The 14,983-nt window shown below is 67.0% G+C and overlaps 1 protein-coding gene across 1 annotated transcript in view; it reads left to right on the forward strand.

Annotated features, from left to right (window-relative positions):
* The window catches only part of PLEC (plectin), a 90,481-nt gene that overhangs the window by 22,013 nt on the left and 53,485 nt on the right, over positions 1-14,983 (forward strand). The window contains exons 2-5 of the mRNA XM_075063408.1: positions 4,858-4,919; positions 10,696-10,785; positions 14,479-14,556; positions 14,815-14,907. Of these exons, the coding sequence (XP_074919509.1) occupies positions 4,858-4,919; positions 10,696-10,785; positions 14,479-14,556; positions 14,815-14,907 (323 nt within the window). The remainder of the gene's footprint in view (positions 1-4,857; positions 4,920-10,695; positions 10,786-14,478; positions 14,557-14,814; positions 14,908-14,983) is intronic.

Here is a 14,983-nt window from a genome sequence, read left to right on the forward strand (position 1 = left end):
TGGCACCTTTGCAGAGGGGGGGCCCAGGCCATCAGTTGCTAGGAGACAGAGTGCCAGGCATTTAGGTGCACTGGCCCCTTCCTCTGCAGCAATCACACACCCTTATCCCACCACCTAGATACTTAAGAACTGCACAGGGGACACTGAGGCACCAGCACAGTGTTCAGAGCAAACATTAAGAACATTCCTAGTTCAACACCCCCTCCCCAGCCAGTGCCCTGCCCCGCCCCCCCAGCGCCCCCTGCTGGGAAGTGCCTGCCTTGGCTGCCGAGCAGAATGTGAGTGAGCACCCAGCTATGTGACGTGCGTTGGCGTCAGCCGGGCCCTGGCAGCTCATTGCTCCATATGTGTCAGTGGCTGGAAAATACTTGTGGTTTAGAAACCGTTGTAGGGCACATTCCTCCCCGCGCTGGCCCCGGCCCAGCTCTGCTCCTTGGAAACCAAGGGGGCGGCAGCTGGGGCGAGCCCAGGCTGGGAAGCGAGGGGGGCAGCTGGAGCCAGCACCTCCACCGTTCCCTGCCCTTCGCCCCATTGCGTGGCTCGGGGCCCTCGCCCGGGCTGCTGGGAGCCGGCTCTGCTCCCTGTTTGTCCCAGGGCAGCCCCAGCCCTAGCCTGGAGCTGGGGCAGTGCTCTGGCTGCAGCGGGGCCAGGCGGCTGTGATTTCCAAGTGGGTCACGGCCAGAGGGCAAATTGGATGGGGAGACCCTGTCACCCCTGGCCTAGCCCCCGCAGGTGGCTGCCCGCCGAGCTGGGGGCTGTCTCTGCCTCTGTGCCCTGGGCAGCTTGCGCTGGGCCAGTGTGCTGGAGGCCTGCTTGTCCCTGGTGCTCTCGGCCCTGCCTGGGGGGTGGAGTGGGGGCTGTTCTGGGCAGTTTGCTGCGCTGGGGGGTGGGGGGCGTGTGGGACATGACACGTGCCCGCAGGCGGACCCTAGGCTGAGCTCCGCTGGCTCCCTGTGCCCATGGGGTGGGGAGAGCTCCCTGCTCAGAGCAGGGCGTGTCCCTCAGGCTGCATGAGTCACAGTGCAGCCATGTGCTGCACTTCCCTTCGCCCTGGGGGCGCGTGCAAGGTCCATGCTGCACCCAGGAGCCAACTTCCTGCACCCTGGGGTGTGGCTGGGGTTATCCCCTGCAGCCCCTCCCTCCGCGCTGGGCACATGGCTGGGGGAGGGGTGCTGGCCTTCTTCCCTGCCTCAGGCCGGCTCCGGGCTCCCTGCTGTTGACCCTGCTATGGGGGCACCGTGGGGCTCATGGGGTCTCTCTGGCCTGTGCTGACTGACCCTTGTCCCCCCAGTCCTGGCTGAGGTGGGCTGAAGCCGAGGGGGAAGGGCACAGGGCGGGGAGGTGTATTCTCCTGTGCCGACCACCCAAGGGCTGTGGGGCACTGGCGGGGTGGCTGCTGGGCCATGACAGCGGGAGATCCCTGGGCCTGAGGCAGCTCTCAGCTGTCCCGTCAGGGGTCCTGATTCCCTCCTGGGGAACAGTCAAGCCTGGCCCCCCTGCTCCCAGGTGCAGCCCTCTGACCCTCGCTCTCCCTGGGCTGTGGCAGGGCAGCCCCCGGGCATGCAGCTCCCCGGGCGTGGGGCTCCCCGGGCATCAGGCTCCCCAGGTGTGGGGCTCCCTGGGCGTGGGGCTCCCCGGGCGTGGGGCTCCCCAGGCGTCAGGATCCCCAGGTGTGGGGCTCCCTGGGCGTGGGGCTCCCCGGGCAGGCTGGCTGTGGCCAGGAAAGGGTTACAGGCAGGAGGCTGGTGGCTGTGGGCTTGGAGGTTTCCTGGCTCCGGCAGGCAGGGCTGTGCGCTGGCTCTGGGCGGGGAGCCCCAGCCCCAGCCCCAGCCCCAGCCCCCCAGGCCGGCCGCTCGCTCGCTCGCTCGCTCTCTGGGGGAGGAGTCTGGGGAGCGAGGGGCAGGCCTGGTTCCCGGGGCAGAGGAGCTGGAGCCGGGGTGGGGAGAGGTGCTCAGTGCTGCTCTCCAGTCCCTGGCCAGGCTGCTGTGGCTGGGCTGCGGCTGCCGCCCGCGGGCAGGGCGGGGATCGCTGGGGAGGGCCAGGGACCATGTCCAGGCGGCGGCTGCAGAGCCCGGAGCTGGAGGGCCCCGAGGAGAACCTCTACCTGGCCGTGCTGAGGGCCACGGAGGGCAAGAAAGGTACCGAGCCACTGCCCAGCCTGCCCCCCATCCTGGGCTTTCTGCAGAGGGGGGCGGGGAAATGGGGGGCTGTGCCTGCGGGATGGGGGGATGTGGTGTACCTGGGGGTGGCGAAATGGGGGGGCTGTGCCTGCGGGATGGGGGGATGTGGTGTACCTGGGGGTGGGGAAATGGGGGGCTGTGCCTGGGTGGTGGGGAGTGTGATTGCTTGTGCAGGGGAGATGGGGGCTTTGTCCTAGTGCTGTGTATGGGAGGTGGGGGGGGGCAGCCATAGAGCAGCTGTGTGGAGACCATACTGGCTGGGGGGCTGCTCTGTGTGTGGCATGTTTGGGGGGGGGCTGTGACCCTCCTTGTGATGCCAGTCCCTGTGCTCTGGGGGGGGGGGGAGTCCTGTGCCCTGGCACCCTGGCTGCTGTGAGCTCTGCCCTGCACACTGCAAGGGGTACGTGCCCACCTGTGGGGCATTGCATGCTGGGGGGTGATCCCCCATGGCAATTGCAGCCCCCAGGTCACTCTGAGCCGCCCCCCCAGGGGCTCTGGCTGTCCAGCCATAGCTATAGGGGACCCAGGCCTCAGCCCTGGTTGGGGTGTGGCTGTGGGGGGAGGGGAGTGGAGCTCAATGGGGTCTGGGGTGGGGGCTCTTGCCAGCTCCCAGCCCCATCCCTGAGCCCCGCCATGGCACCCCCCCCATGGGTGTAGTGCCCCAGTCAGTGGCTGGCGGGCAGGCGCTGGGAACGCTGCCTGCCTGCGGGAGTGGCACTTCCTGCCTCGCCCAGACTGCGAGGGGAGCAGCCGTGCCCATGCTGGAATGAGGTGCCGGGGGGCTAGGAGAAGCGTCCCAGAGCGTCCCAGGGGCTTGATTGCCACCTTGCTCCTGTCTTGGGGGTGGTGCCCAGCTGAAGCTGAGCCCCAAGGCTGTGTCTGTCCCTCCCCCTCCTCCTCGCATCTGGGTTCCCCTTTCTGCTGCCCCCTTGTCTGCTGGGAGCTGCCCTGCCCCTGGCTGCCCCTCAGGGTGCAGCCCCTGCCCCTGGGGTCCCACGGGGGAAGTCGGCCCTGCCCCCAGAGGCACCCCCCCTGCTGGGCGCCCGTCTGGCCCTGGGCGGCTGGGAGCTGCACAGACAGATCTCCACGCTCTCCTGGGCGGACAAGACACGACATGTGAAACCCACATGGGGGGGCAGCTGTGCCACACCCCCCTGCGGGGTAGTGAGCTTGTTGGGGCTGGGGGCATCCCCCTTCATTCGGGCAATTCAGGCTTGGAGTGGGGGGTGGGTTCTGGGGCGAGGAGGGTGGCCATTTACACCTGGGACAAGGGGGGATGTTTTCCTGGGCTAACTGCTGTTGGGGGGGCCCTAGCGCATCCTGGGGCGTTCCCAGCCTCCTTTCCCCCTCCCAGGACCCACAGCTTGCCCGTCCCTGCTGGGCTGTAACCTGCTCACTGGGGGTGTTACGCAGGGGCCTAGGGGAGACTCCTACCTCTCCCGGGCAGGTCAGCGCTCCCCCCGCCCCTCATGGGCCCAGGCGGCTGGTGTGAGGCTGGGATTGGAACCCAGGCGTCCTAGCCCTGAGCCCCCCAGAGGCCAGTGCAGAGCTGGGCGGAGCCTGTCGCCTCCAGGGCCATGTGCTGAGGGGGATGGGGCTGAGCTGCCCCTTGGGGAGGGGTTGGGGTTTCCTCAGGGCTCTGGAGGGGTTCAGCATGAGGGACTGGGGGGCTGGAGTCCCAGCTCCAGAAACACCTTGGGAGGGGGTTGGAGTGGCCCCTCTGCTCCCTACCTGCTGTGGGGCTGGGCCTTGCTCCTGCAGCCCTCAGAGATGAGGGTGTCTGTGGGGTGAGAGATGGGCCCCCTGGCTCAGGCAAGGAGCAGGGGGGCACCTGGGCATTGCTCCTGGCACTGCCTGCCCATGGCCTGGTGTTTCCAGCCCTGCGGTGCTGAGGTGGGGCTGGATGGGCACTGGAGGAGTACGGCTCGTCCTGCTGGAAACAGGTCCCAGCCCCCAAGTCTGCTGTGGGGCCCACCCCAGTGTCTGCAGGTCGGCAGGGCGGGGCGTCTGGGCTGTTCTCCGGGAGGACCTGGCTTGCTGAGCGTGCAGACAGCTGCTCCCTGCGGTGTCCCAACACCCCGACTCCCCATGGCTCTCCTAGCAGTGACTGAGACCCCCCCCGCCCTGCCTGGTGCCTGCGCCCCTTGGCTCGCCTTCCCCTTGCTGCCTTTGGGTCCCCGCTGAGGCCTGTTGCTGGTGCCCTTGGGAGGGGCTCTCGGCTCTGCCCTGGGCCCCTAGAATGTGTGGGGCTCAGGAGGCGCCAGCCCGGGGCAGCAGGCTCCTGCAGTAGGGTGAGTGCTGGGGGGGCTCTGGAGCGGGCGCCCTGGGTCGCTGTGCTTGGAGGGCTGACCTGGCTGCTGTGACCCAAGTGGGAGTGGGCGCAGGGAGCTGCTCTGGGGAATCACCCGTTGGCTCCTCGTGCCCGGGGCTGGGCATCGGGCACAGCGGGGGGCGTGGCATATGAGTCACTGCAACCGTTTCCTTCCCATTGGCACCGATGAGTCAGGCCCCTTCCTGCCTGTGCTGAGCTCTGGGAGCCTGTGGGGTCTTGCTCATCCCTCTTCTGAGCTCTGGCCCTGCTGGCCGAGGGGGAGCCTGCCCCAGCTCTTCCACTCCAGACTCCATAAGCCCCCTGTGCCCCCCGACGCACTAACCCCCGTGGTCTCCTCTCTTGCAGATGAGCGAGACCGGGTCCAGAAGAAAACCTTCACCAAATGGGTCAACAAGCACCTCATCAAGGTAAGGGTGCCCCCCCGGGGACAGGGCCAGGGGGCGGGGCCTCCCTGTGGAGGGCAGAGCAGCAGGGGTGAGCCCAGGGCAGGGCAGGTCCCTTACTTTTAATAGGCAGTGCCTGGTTAGGCTGTGGAACTCACTGCTGCAGGATGGGTGGAGTGAACAACTGACAATGGGCAGCTCTGACTGGGGGGGGGGCAAAGTGCCGGCGTGGGGGAGGGTCACTGCATTGCTTTCAGGCCCAGCAGCCCAGTGGCAATTCACCCCGCAGTCCCTGGAGCTGGGACTCTCCCAATGACGGGCCCAGTTATGGAAGGGCCAGAACTCCCCAATCCCTTTCCCAGGGGTGCCTCTCAGGAGGGGACCCGAGCCCCTGGGGAGCCCTAGCCTCCTTCAGTGTCCCATATCTGACCACTTCTGTCTGGCTGTGAGGTGCAGTCTTCCATCCTGCCACGCTACCCCCTGGGCCCCCCTTCATGGCTGCCTTGGCCCAGCCTCAGCTCTGCCTTGGATGGAGAGGGGCACATGAAGGGCATCCCACACCTCCCTGTGTGTGACCTGGGGCTGGATGACCAGGCTCTGTCGTGTGGGAGCCACAGAGTGCGACCGGGGGGCGCTGTCTGTGCTGGGTGGGAGCACCGGGACACCTGAGTTCCCTAGATCACGTCTGCAGCCCGTTCCCAGCTAGAGCCGCGGCCCCCAGCCCCGCGGGGCGCTCACCTGGAACTCGCAGGCTGTGGTGGGCAGGAGAGCAGACAGCGTGGCACAGGGCCGGCTGGGGCCGCCCGGCCCTGCCCAGCACTGCTTGGTAATGCCCTGGCAGGAGCACGGGGAGCAGTCCCTGCCCGCAGCGAGGGGAGGCAAGGGCCAGCCATGCTGAAGTATGTGAGGGCAGTGCCTGGGAGGACCATCCACATCCGGCACCTGGCTCTGCTCTCCTCCTGGTGTGGGCCCCAGCCGGAGGGCTTGGGCGGGGGGGAGAAGGGGTCCCTGGCAGGGGGCAGTCAGGAAACAAGCACTGAGCACCTGAGCATTGGCAAGCTGGTGTGCTCTGACCAGGCAGGGGCTGAAGGGGGCGATTGCCAGAGCCAGGCAGGGGGCAGTTCAGGAGGGCCGGGGAGCAAGCCCCTGGAGTCTTCTGGCCCAGAAGGAGCCGCTCTGCCCCATGCCTGCAGGCTGCTCTGTGCCCGCAGGCAGCCCGGGGCCTGGCAGAACTGGCTGGCTGCCTCTCCTCCCACAGGCCGTGCTGAGCGCACAGTGGCCTGCGGCCCGGCTCTGAATGAATGATTGTGCTCCAGCCCCGTGGAGAAGGGAATGTTCCTGGTGGTGTTGATGAAACAGGATTTCAGAGTTGTGCGGCCAGCATCCTGCCCCCTGGCCGCAGCCAGGCGCTTGCGAAAACTGGGCTCTTCTGTGTCTTCTGCTGTGAAAAGTGGGCTCTAGCCCCCCAGCAATTCAGCCAGGCCCTTCCAATGGGACTGGGGAGACGGGAAGTGCCTGACAGGATGTGCCTGGGCGCTGCCTCCTGCCCGAAGGCGCTGGCACCACAGGGAGGGGCAGGAACCCTGCATCAGGGAGGGACTGCAGCCTTTTCTGTTCTCATGAGTCACATCACTGTCTGCTCTGCCCTGGAGCTTGCTGAGCTCTTGGCCTTGCTGGCATCTTGTAGCGGGGAGTTCCCCAGGTTGCTGCAGTGCATAAAGGGGGATGCGCTTCCCCCAAGAAGGGCCCATTGCTCCAGCGAGGCGAAGGCTGTTACGGGGAACACTTCTTAGGGCCTCCTTGCCTGTGCTGCCTCCCCCGCTACAGGTGGTGCCATTGGTTGCCTCGGCCCACGGAGTTCCCCCATCTCTCTCGTCCCTCGGCAGGTCTGTGCCTGCGTGTATCAGGCTCTCAGGGCTGTTTCACCCCCATCCGGAGGCGCTGCCACAGCTGCGCATGTAACTGCTAATGCCCGGCCTGGTCGACATGGCCCCAGGCCCGCATCTAACCCAGCGCCTGGCCCGGCCCAGCGCGGGGACATAGACACAGCCCTAGCCCTGTGTGTAACCAGTAATGCCCGGCCTGGTTGAGCATGGGGACATGGCCCCGGCCCCGCATCTAACCCAGCACCTGGCCCGGCCGAGTGCAGGGACATGGCCCCGTATCTAACCAGTAACGTCCGGCCCGGCTGAGCGCAGGGACACAGACACAGCCCCGCATCTAACCCAGTGCCTGGCCCGACCCGGCCGAGTGCGGGGACACAGCCCCAGCCCCAGCCCCAGCCCCAGCCCCAGCCCCGTGTGTAACCCAACGCCCGGCCAAACGCAGGGACACGCTCGCAGCCCCGTGTGTAACCAGTAATGCCCAGCCAAACGCAGGGACACAGACAGCCCCATATCTAACCAGTAACGCCCGGCCTGGCCAAGCACGGGGACACAGACACAGCTCCGCATCTAACCCAGCGCCCGGCCTGTCCGAGTGCGGGGACACAGACACAGCCCTGCATCTAACCCAGTGCCCGGTTTCGCCGAGCGCAGGGTCATGGCCCCGGCCCTGCGTCTAACCCAATGCACGGCCCAGCCCGGCTGAGTGTGGGAACATAGACACAGCCCTACGTCTAACCCAATGCCCGGCCCGGCCAAGCGCGGGGACACAGATGCAGCCCCATGTCTAACCCAACGCCCGGCCCGGCCAAGCGCGGGGACACAGATGCAGCCCCGTGTCTAACCCAGCGCCTGGCCCGGCCCGGCCAAGCGTGGGGACACAGACACAGTCCCGTGTCTAAACCAACACCCGGCCCAGCCTGGCCGAGCGCAGGGACATGGCCCCGGGCCTCTATCCAACCCAGCGCCTGGCCCGGCCGAGCGTGGGGACACAGACACGGCCTGGCCGAGCGCGGGGACATGGCCCCGGGCCTCTATCCAACCCAGCGCCTGGCCTAGCCAAGCTCGGGGACACAGACACAGCCTGGCCGAGCGCGGGGACACAGACACAGCCCTGCATCTAACCAGTAACGCCTGGCCTGGTTGAGCATGGGGACATGGCCCCGGCCCCGCGTCTAACTCAACGTCTGGCCCGGCCGAGTGCAGGGACATGGCCCCGTATCTAACCAGTAACGCCCAGCCCGGCTGGGCGCAGGGACACAGACACAACCCTGTGTCTAACCCAGCGCCTGGCCCAGCCGAGCACGGGAACAAAGACACAGCCCCGCGTCTAACCCAACGCATGGCCCAGCCCAGCCTGGCCGAGTGCAGGGACACAGACACAGCCCCATGTCTAACCCAACACCCAGCCCGGCCCAGACTGGCCGAGCGCAGGGACATTGCCCTGGCCCTGCGTCTAACCCAGCGCCCGGCCCGGCCGAGCACGGGGACACAGACACAGCCCTGCGTCTAACCGGTAACGCCCGGCCCGGCTGAGTGCGGGGACACGGCCCCATATCTAACCAGTAACGCCCGGCCCAGTTGACATGGCCCCAGCCTCGCGTGTAACCAGTAATGCCCGGCTGAGCGCAGGGACATGCTGCCTCTCGGCAGCAGCCTTTGCTCTGGCACCACGAGCCAGGCCCAGCTCCAGAGAGCAGCACACGCTGGAGCCCGCCTGCCCTGCCCTCACACGCGTGTCTGGCCACGCACATGCTCATGTGCCTGCCTGCACCGGCCCCGTGCCAGGCCTGTAATCCCTGCCCCCGCGCTCGGTGCATTCAGCTCCCGGGGGCAGGGCCTGTCCTGGCTGGGGAGCATCCGGCACACCCCAAAATCGTGCAGCCAGCCAACCCTGGCGCCTGTGGCCAGGACACTGGGCTAACTGCACAGGGCGGCCCATGGGGGGCAGCGCATGGGGCCAGGTGGGCGATGGGCAGGCTGGCTGCACTGCAGGCTCTGGGGCTGGCTGGCTGGCTGGCTGGGAGCTCTGTGCAGCTCTGCACTTCCGCCGTGCGGGAAGGGGATCTCTCTGCTTTGGCTGGGCTGCCCCTCGCTGCCTGAGGCTGGCTCCACCCAGGGTGTGAGTGCTGGGCCGGGCTCTCCCCGTGGGCTGCACCTGGCCAAGCCGAGGGGCTCCCGGGCCACTGCCTGGAGTGGAGTGTCCGGGGGTGGGGGGGTCCAGGATCTCTGCTGTGCTTGCGGCCCCGGGGCGTGGGCAGCAGGCTGGACAGGGGCTGGGGCCCGAGCAGCCCCCTGCTGTGCCTGGGAAGCTGAACACTGGGTCTTCGCCACCTCTGCCCCTAACCCTCCTCTCTCTCTCTCCCCGCCTTCCCCTCCTGCGGCAGCACTGGCGAGCAGAGGTAGGTGGCATCCCATCTTGTGCACGGTGTGACCGACGGCATCGCGCATGGCTCCTGTCTGCCCTGGCTGCTCCCCAGGCAGGGCCATGGGCTCAGGGCTGTAGGGGGCGGAGGCCATGGGCTGGCAGGGCTCGGGCAGCGCATGACGGCGCCCGGAGCCAGGCACAGGCATCAGAGCTCCTGGGCTCTGGCCCCAGCCTGGCCCTGCCAGCATCAGTGTAGCGGGGAAGACAGCGAGCCCAGCCCCCAGAGTGGGTCAGGCTCTGAAACCACCAGCCTCTGGCAGTGCAAACGCTGGCTGCCAGGCCCCGCAGACCCTGCTAGCTCCATACCGGTTAGCGACCCCCAAGTGCCCAGCCCCTGCACCCTCGCAGAATGCCGAGGTCCGCTGGCCCCAAGGACCAGAACACACCCGCTGTGAGACTCAGCCCAGGGCCGGTGCCTGGCTGGGGACCCAGCACAATGAGTAGATCAGGAAAGACCAGGCATCCAGGGCACAGGGAGAAGAATACTGAAAACAAATGGTCGATGCAAAACCAAATGGTAGCAAAAAGAACAGGTGTCCTTGTGGCACCTTGGAGACAAACACATTTATTGGAGCATGAGCTTTCATGGGCTACAGCCCACTTCATTGGATGCATGTAGTGGAAAATACAGTCGGAAGAGAGAGAGAGAGATTATACACACACAGAGAACATGAAACAATGGGTGTTACCATACACACGCTAACGAGAGTGATCAGTGAACCTGAGCTATTACCAGCAGAAGAGAACAAAACTTTTGTAGTGGTAATGAAAATGGCCCATTTGCAGCAGTGAGGAACAGTGTGTGGGGGGGTGGATTAAACATGGGGAAATAGGGGTAGCACGCTCTCTGGAGACTGCGCACCGCTAACCGGTTCCCCTCCTGGCTCAAGAGCTTTCTCACCCCAAGTTCGCTCCAGTGTTTCCACCCCGCTTTCCTGACTACCAATGTGCTGTCCCTAGGGTAGGACACTGGGGGTGGGGTGGGGTGGGGTGGGGGTGCCTCTGCTTTCTAGAAACACCCCAAGAGTTCATTGGTTTTGCTCCGAGACAGGACAACCCCCAAGGCGTGTTTGTCCCTGTGTGCTCCTTTCCTGGTGACGTCACCGCTCTTGGCTCAAGTTGCCTTTGTGTGTAAATGGGCGGCCGTTGTCTAGCTTCCATGGCTCCCATGTCTTCTGTCTGCAGGATTCGAGTTAAGGCATGTCGCCTTTGGGAAAGCGGTGTTCTGGTTTGGATCCACGCCGCCTTGCATGGCACACGCGTGCATTTTGCAGTGATTGTGATGACCGGTGTGACTGTGGCTTTCATTAGAGCCCTTCCATGCTGTTCTTTGGGGAACGAGTCAGATACCTGCCCCCCTTGTCAGCTGGCCCACAGAGGTGCTGGCTCAGGGCAGCCTGCCAGGCTCAGGGCTCGGCTGAGGGCTGGCCGGCGGCTCCATGGCTGCTGTTAATTTTGCCCCGTTAACGGTTCCTTTCTGTCTCTGCAGGCTCAGCGCCATGTCAGCGACCTGTACGAGGACCTGCGGGATGGCCACAACCTCATCTCGCTGCTGGAGGTGCTCTCAGGGGACACGCTGGTAGGTGACACCGCTGGCTTCCGGACTGCAGCTTCCGCGCAGCCGCCTCTCTGCTGGTTCCCTCCTCTCCCGTCCGGTGCCCGTCCTGCCCAGCGCAGGGAGCCCTGTCCTGGCCGGGTCGGGGCAAAGAGCAGCTTCTGGTCCGGTCTCAGGGGTGAGGAGAGGAGAGGTTCTCAGGGCAAGTGTCTGCTCTGTGCTGCGCCCCCACCCATGCCACACCCTCCTCTTTCCCTCCCGCATTACCTTTCCCCACCTCCTGCAAGGGCACATCCTCGCCCGCTGACCCATAGGCTGGGCCCCTCGCCCGGCCCAGCACCACCTCCCACAAACCCTCAGGCCGCTGCAGACTCCCCCCTTGAAGGAGGGTCGGGACCCCTGCTTCCCTGGCACACCTGCCTACTGACCCCACATGCCCTGTGACCCCTGACCTCTTGCTTGCTGTGCCTACTAGGGAAATCAGTCTGGTTCCCCGGCCCCCCCTTCTCCCCAGGGCCCCCCGGCTCAGGCCCTGGCCTCACCCCACCCCGCGCCCTGAGACTCGGTTCCCGTGCCCTGCTGCATTGTGGGCTTTTAACACATTAATGTTACTTTGCTACACGGAACTTTCTGCTTCTTTGTATCTGTCTGCTGACCTCTGACCCCTGACCTCTGCCATCTGGCCTTTGCCTCCTTTCTTTGCACTGCTCTTGCTGGCTAGCCGAGGGAGCGCGACGTGATCAGGAGCTTGCGGTTGGTGAGTGGTTCTGCCTTCGCTCTCGCATGGCCATGTGCCGCCCCATTGGCTGGGGAGAAATGACATCATGGCAAGCCCAGCCAATCAGAGCTTTGCTGAACCCGCTGCTCACCTGTGATTGGCTGAGCTGGCGTGACGAGCGTGCCTGGGGTGCAGCAGCGGTGCGGGTGCGGCGGGGGGGAGCCCATGGGGTCCTGCTCTGGAGCCTGCAGAGCTGCTGTCGGTCGTGGGGGGCAAAGACCTCGGAGCCGCTGGCTGGGGACCTGTTGTCTGTGGCTGGGGGGCAGCCCAGGGGGCCTGCGGGGGCCGTGGTCAGGGCAGAGCCACCTGGAATTTGCTTGGGGTGGGTTCGTCTTCTGTGAGCTGTACTGGGCTGGGAGTGCTGCCGGGGCGGGGGCAGCAGGGGGCGCTCTCCCCAGGGAGTTGCTAGGGGGCGCTGAGCTGCACGGACCGGGTGGGGGCAGCAGGGGGTACTCTCCCCAGCAGGCAGGGCTGGCCCCACGGCGTCGCTAGGGGGCGCTGTGGGTCAGGGAGCGGGGTGAGGGCAGCAGAGGGCACTTCCCCACAGTGTCGCTAGGGGGCACTGTGGGTCAGGGAGCTGAGTGGGGCAGCAGAGGGCGCTGGCCCCACGGCGTCGCTAGGGGGCGCTGTGGGTCAGGGAGCTGGGTGGGGCAGCAGAGGGCGCTGGCCCCACGGCGTCGCTAGGGGGCGCTGTGGGTCAGGGAGCTGGGTGGGGCAGCAGAGGGCGCTGGCCCCACGGCGTCGCTAGGGGGCGCTGTGGGTCAGGGAGCTGGGTGGGGCAGCAGAGGGCGCTGGCCCCACGGCGTCGCTAGGGGGCGCTGTGGGTCAGGGAGCTGGGTGGGGCAGCAGAGGGCGCTGGCCCCACGGCGTCGCTAGGGGGCGCTGTGGGTCAGGGAGCTGGGTGGGGCAGCAGAGGGCGCTGGCCCCACGGCGTCGCTAGGGGGCGCTGTGGGTCAGGGAGCTGGGTGGGGCAGCAGAGGGCGCTGGCCCCACGGCGTCGCTAGGGGGCGCTGTGGGTCAGGGAGCTGGGTGGGGCAGCAGAGGGCGCTGGCCCCACGGCGTCGCTAGGGGGCGCTGTGGGTCAGGGAGCTGGGTGGGGCAGCAGAGGGCGCTGGCCCCACGGCGTCGCTAGGGGGCGCTGTGGGTCAGGGAGCTGGGTGGGGCAGCAGAGGGCGCTGGCCCCACGGCGTCGCTAGGGGGCGCTGTGGGTCAGGGAGCTGGGTGGGGCAGCAGAGGGCGCTGGCCCCACGGCGTCGCTAGGGGGCGCTGTGGGTCAGGGAGCTGGGTGGGGCAGCAGAGGGCGCTGGCCCCACGGCGTCGCTAGGGGGCGCTGTGGGTCAGGGAGCTGGGTGGGGCAGCAGAGGGCGCTGGCCCCACGGCGTCGCTAGGGGGCGCTGTGGGTCAGGGAGCTGGGTGGGGCAGCAGAGGGCGCTGGCCCCACGGCGTCGCTAGGGGGCGCTGTGGGTCAGGGAGCGGGGTGGGGCAGCAGAGGGCGCTGTCCCCACAGCGTCGCTAGGGGGCGCAGTGGGTCAGGGAGCAGGGTGGGGGCAGCAGGGGGCTCTCCCCAGCAGGCAGTGCAGGCCCCATTGCCCCAGCTTGGCGCCTGGGGGCGGGGGCTCTCCCCTCTGTTGGCGTGACCGCAGTGCCCCAGCATTCGTGTCTGGTCTGACACAGAGGTCCCAGTCCCTCTTGGCCGTGCAAGCGCCAGGTCCCTTTTTGCAGGGCAGGAGGTTTGCACTGCACGCTGCCCCCATCCCTTGCACTGTCCTCGATGCCCCTTGCAGGCTCAGTGAGCGCCACGTGCTGTGTGGTGTGTCACCACTGCTGTGCTCACCCCACAGGGGGCTGTTTCCAGGGGGTGTCATCTAGGGCTCCAGAGCTGTCGCTGTCCCCAGGCTGTGTGGGGAGGGCACAGGAAGGCAGAGCCGGGCCCTGGCGCTGGTGGGTGCTGACCGTGGGGCAGGGTTGGCTGGCTGTATTCAGGTGCCCTGGAGGAAGCTAGGAGCAGCCGTCCAGCCGTGCTCAGCACTTTCCTCGCTATTGTTTCATTCGGCACATTTCCTCCCAGCGCTCTGTGGGAGCAGCTAGTGGCCGAGGATTTCCAGGCCCAGCCCACACCCCCTGCACTGCCCCTTCCTTCAGGCTCCCCGGCCCGCTGTTCCAGAGCCAGCTAGCGAAGGCAGTCCAGCGGGGACGTGCCCCCTCTACTGGGCACTGCCCTCGGAGCCTGCAGCGTGGGGAGCGGTGGTGACCGGGCGGGCTGAGCTGGGGGCAATTGGCTCTGTGGTCTGGTGGGCCCTGGCCCTGTACCCCAGCATTACCGGGGGCACCGAGGCCAGCAGCCCTTGCTCTCCAGCCCCTGTCCTCCGTTGGCACGGTTTGCAAGCCCTGTGCTAACCCTGCCTGTGCCGAGAGCCCTGGTCCCATCCTGAGGCCTCGGCCACGGCCCTCCGCACGCTTGCAGCCTCGGGGCCGGGACAGCCGGGGATCCCTGGGGGCGATTCTTCTCTGACCCTGGAGAGTGGGGCTCCGGCTTCCCCTCTGGTAATGGGCTCCCGAGGCCCAGGGCGGAGGGTAGTGCGGGAAGAGGGGCTGCCACCCCTGATGGCTACAGCCCCTTGGGGTGCCTGGCAGCCCCCGGCCTGCTGGGGCGTGGGGCAAGGGAACAGCTGCCTGGAAGAGCGGCCAGTTAGGGCTAGCTAGGCTTGGCCGGGGAGGCTGCTCAGCTCTCTGCCCCGCCCTGGGGGGATGGGTGCTCGCACCTACTGACAAGGGGCACCAGGTGTTGGGTTTCTCTTGCTCTCACTTCTCCCTGGAGCCCTGGCTCTGCTGTTTGGCTGCTGGCCCTGCCCTGTGTAGGGGGAGGAGTGCTCAGGGCACTGGGGGGCCCTGGCGCCTTGGCTCGGCCACTCACCCCCCTGCTCCTTCTGTCTCTGCAGCCCCGCGAGAAGGGGCGAATGCGCTTCCATAAGCTGCAGAATGTGCAGATTGCCCTGGATTACCTGAAACACCGGCAGGTGAGCTGCGTGCGTGGGGGGGGCAGGTGAGCTGTGTGTCTGTGTGGGGGACAGGCCCGACCAGGGAGCAAAGGGAGGGGCAGGCTCCACCCCTGCTGAGTTGGGGGGGGTCTCCCTAGGGCATGGGAGAGGGTCAAGCTCCACCCCTGCTGAGATGTGGGGGTCTCCCCAGGGGCCAGGGGAAGGGCAAGCCCCAGCCCTGCTGCTTGAGGAGCCCATCGGGCCCCCTGGTGTAACTGCAGCTCTGGGTTTCGGCAGGTGAAGTTGGTGAACATCCGTAATGATGACATCGCCGACGGCAACCCCAAGCTCACGCTGGGCCTCATCTGGACCATCATCCTCCACTTCCAGGTGAGCCTGGCTCCGCCTGCCCTGCCCCCCACAACGCCCCCTGCTGGGAGCTCCCCCCACAGCCAGCTCCTGCCCT

This window comes from Chelonoidis abingdonii, chromosome 2, assembly GCF_003597395.2.
Source record: "Chelonoidis abingdonii isolate Lonesome George chromosome 2, CheloAbing_2.0, whole genome shotgun sequence".
Classification (NCBI taxonomy): Eukaryota; Metazoa; Chordata; order Testudines; family Testudinidae; genus Chelonoidis; species Chelonoidis abingdonii.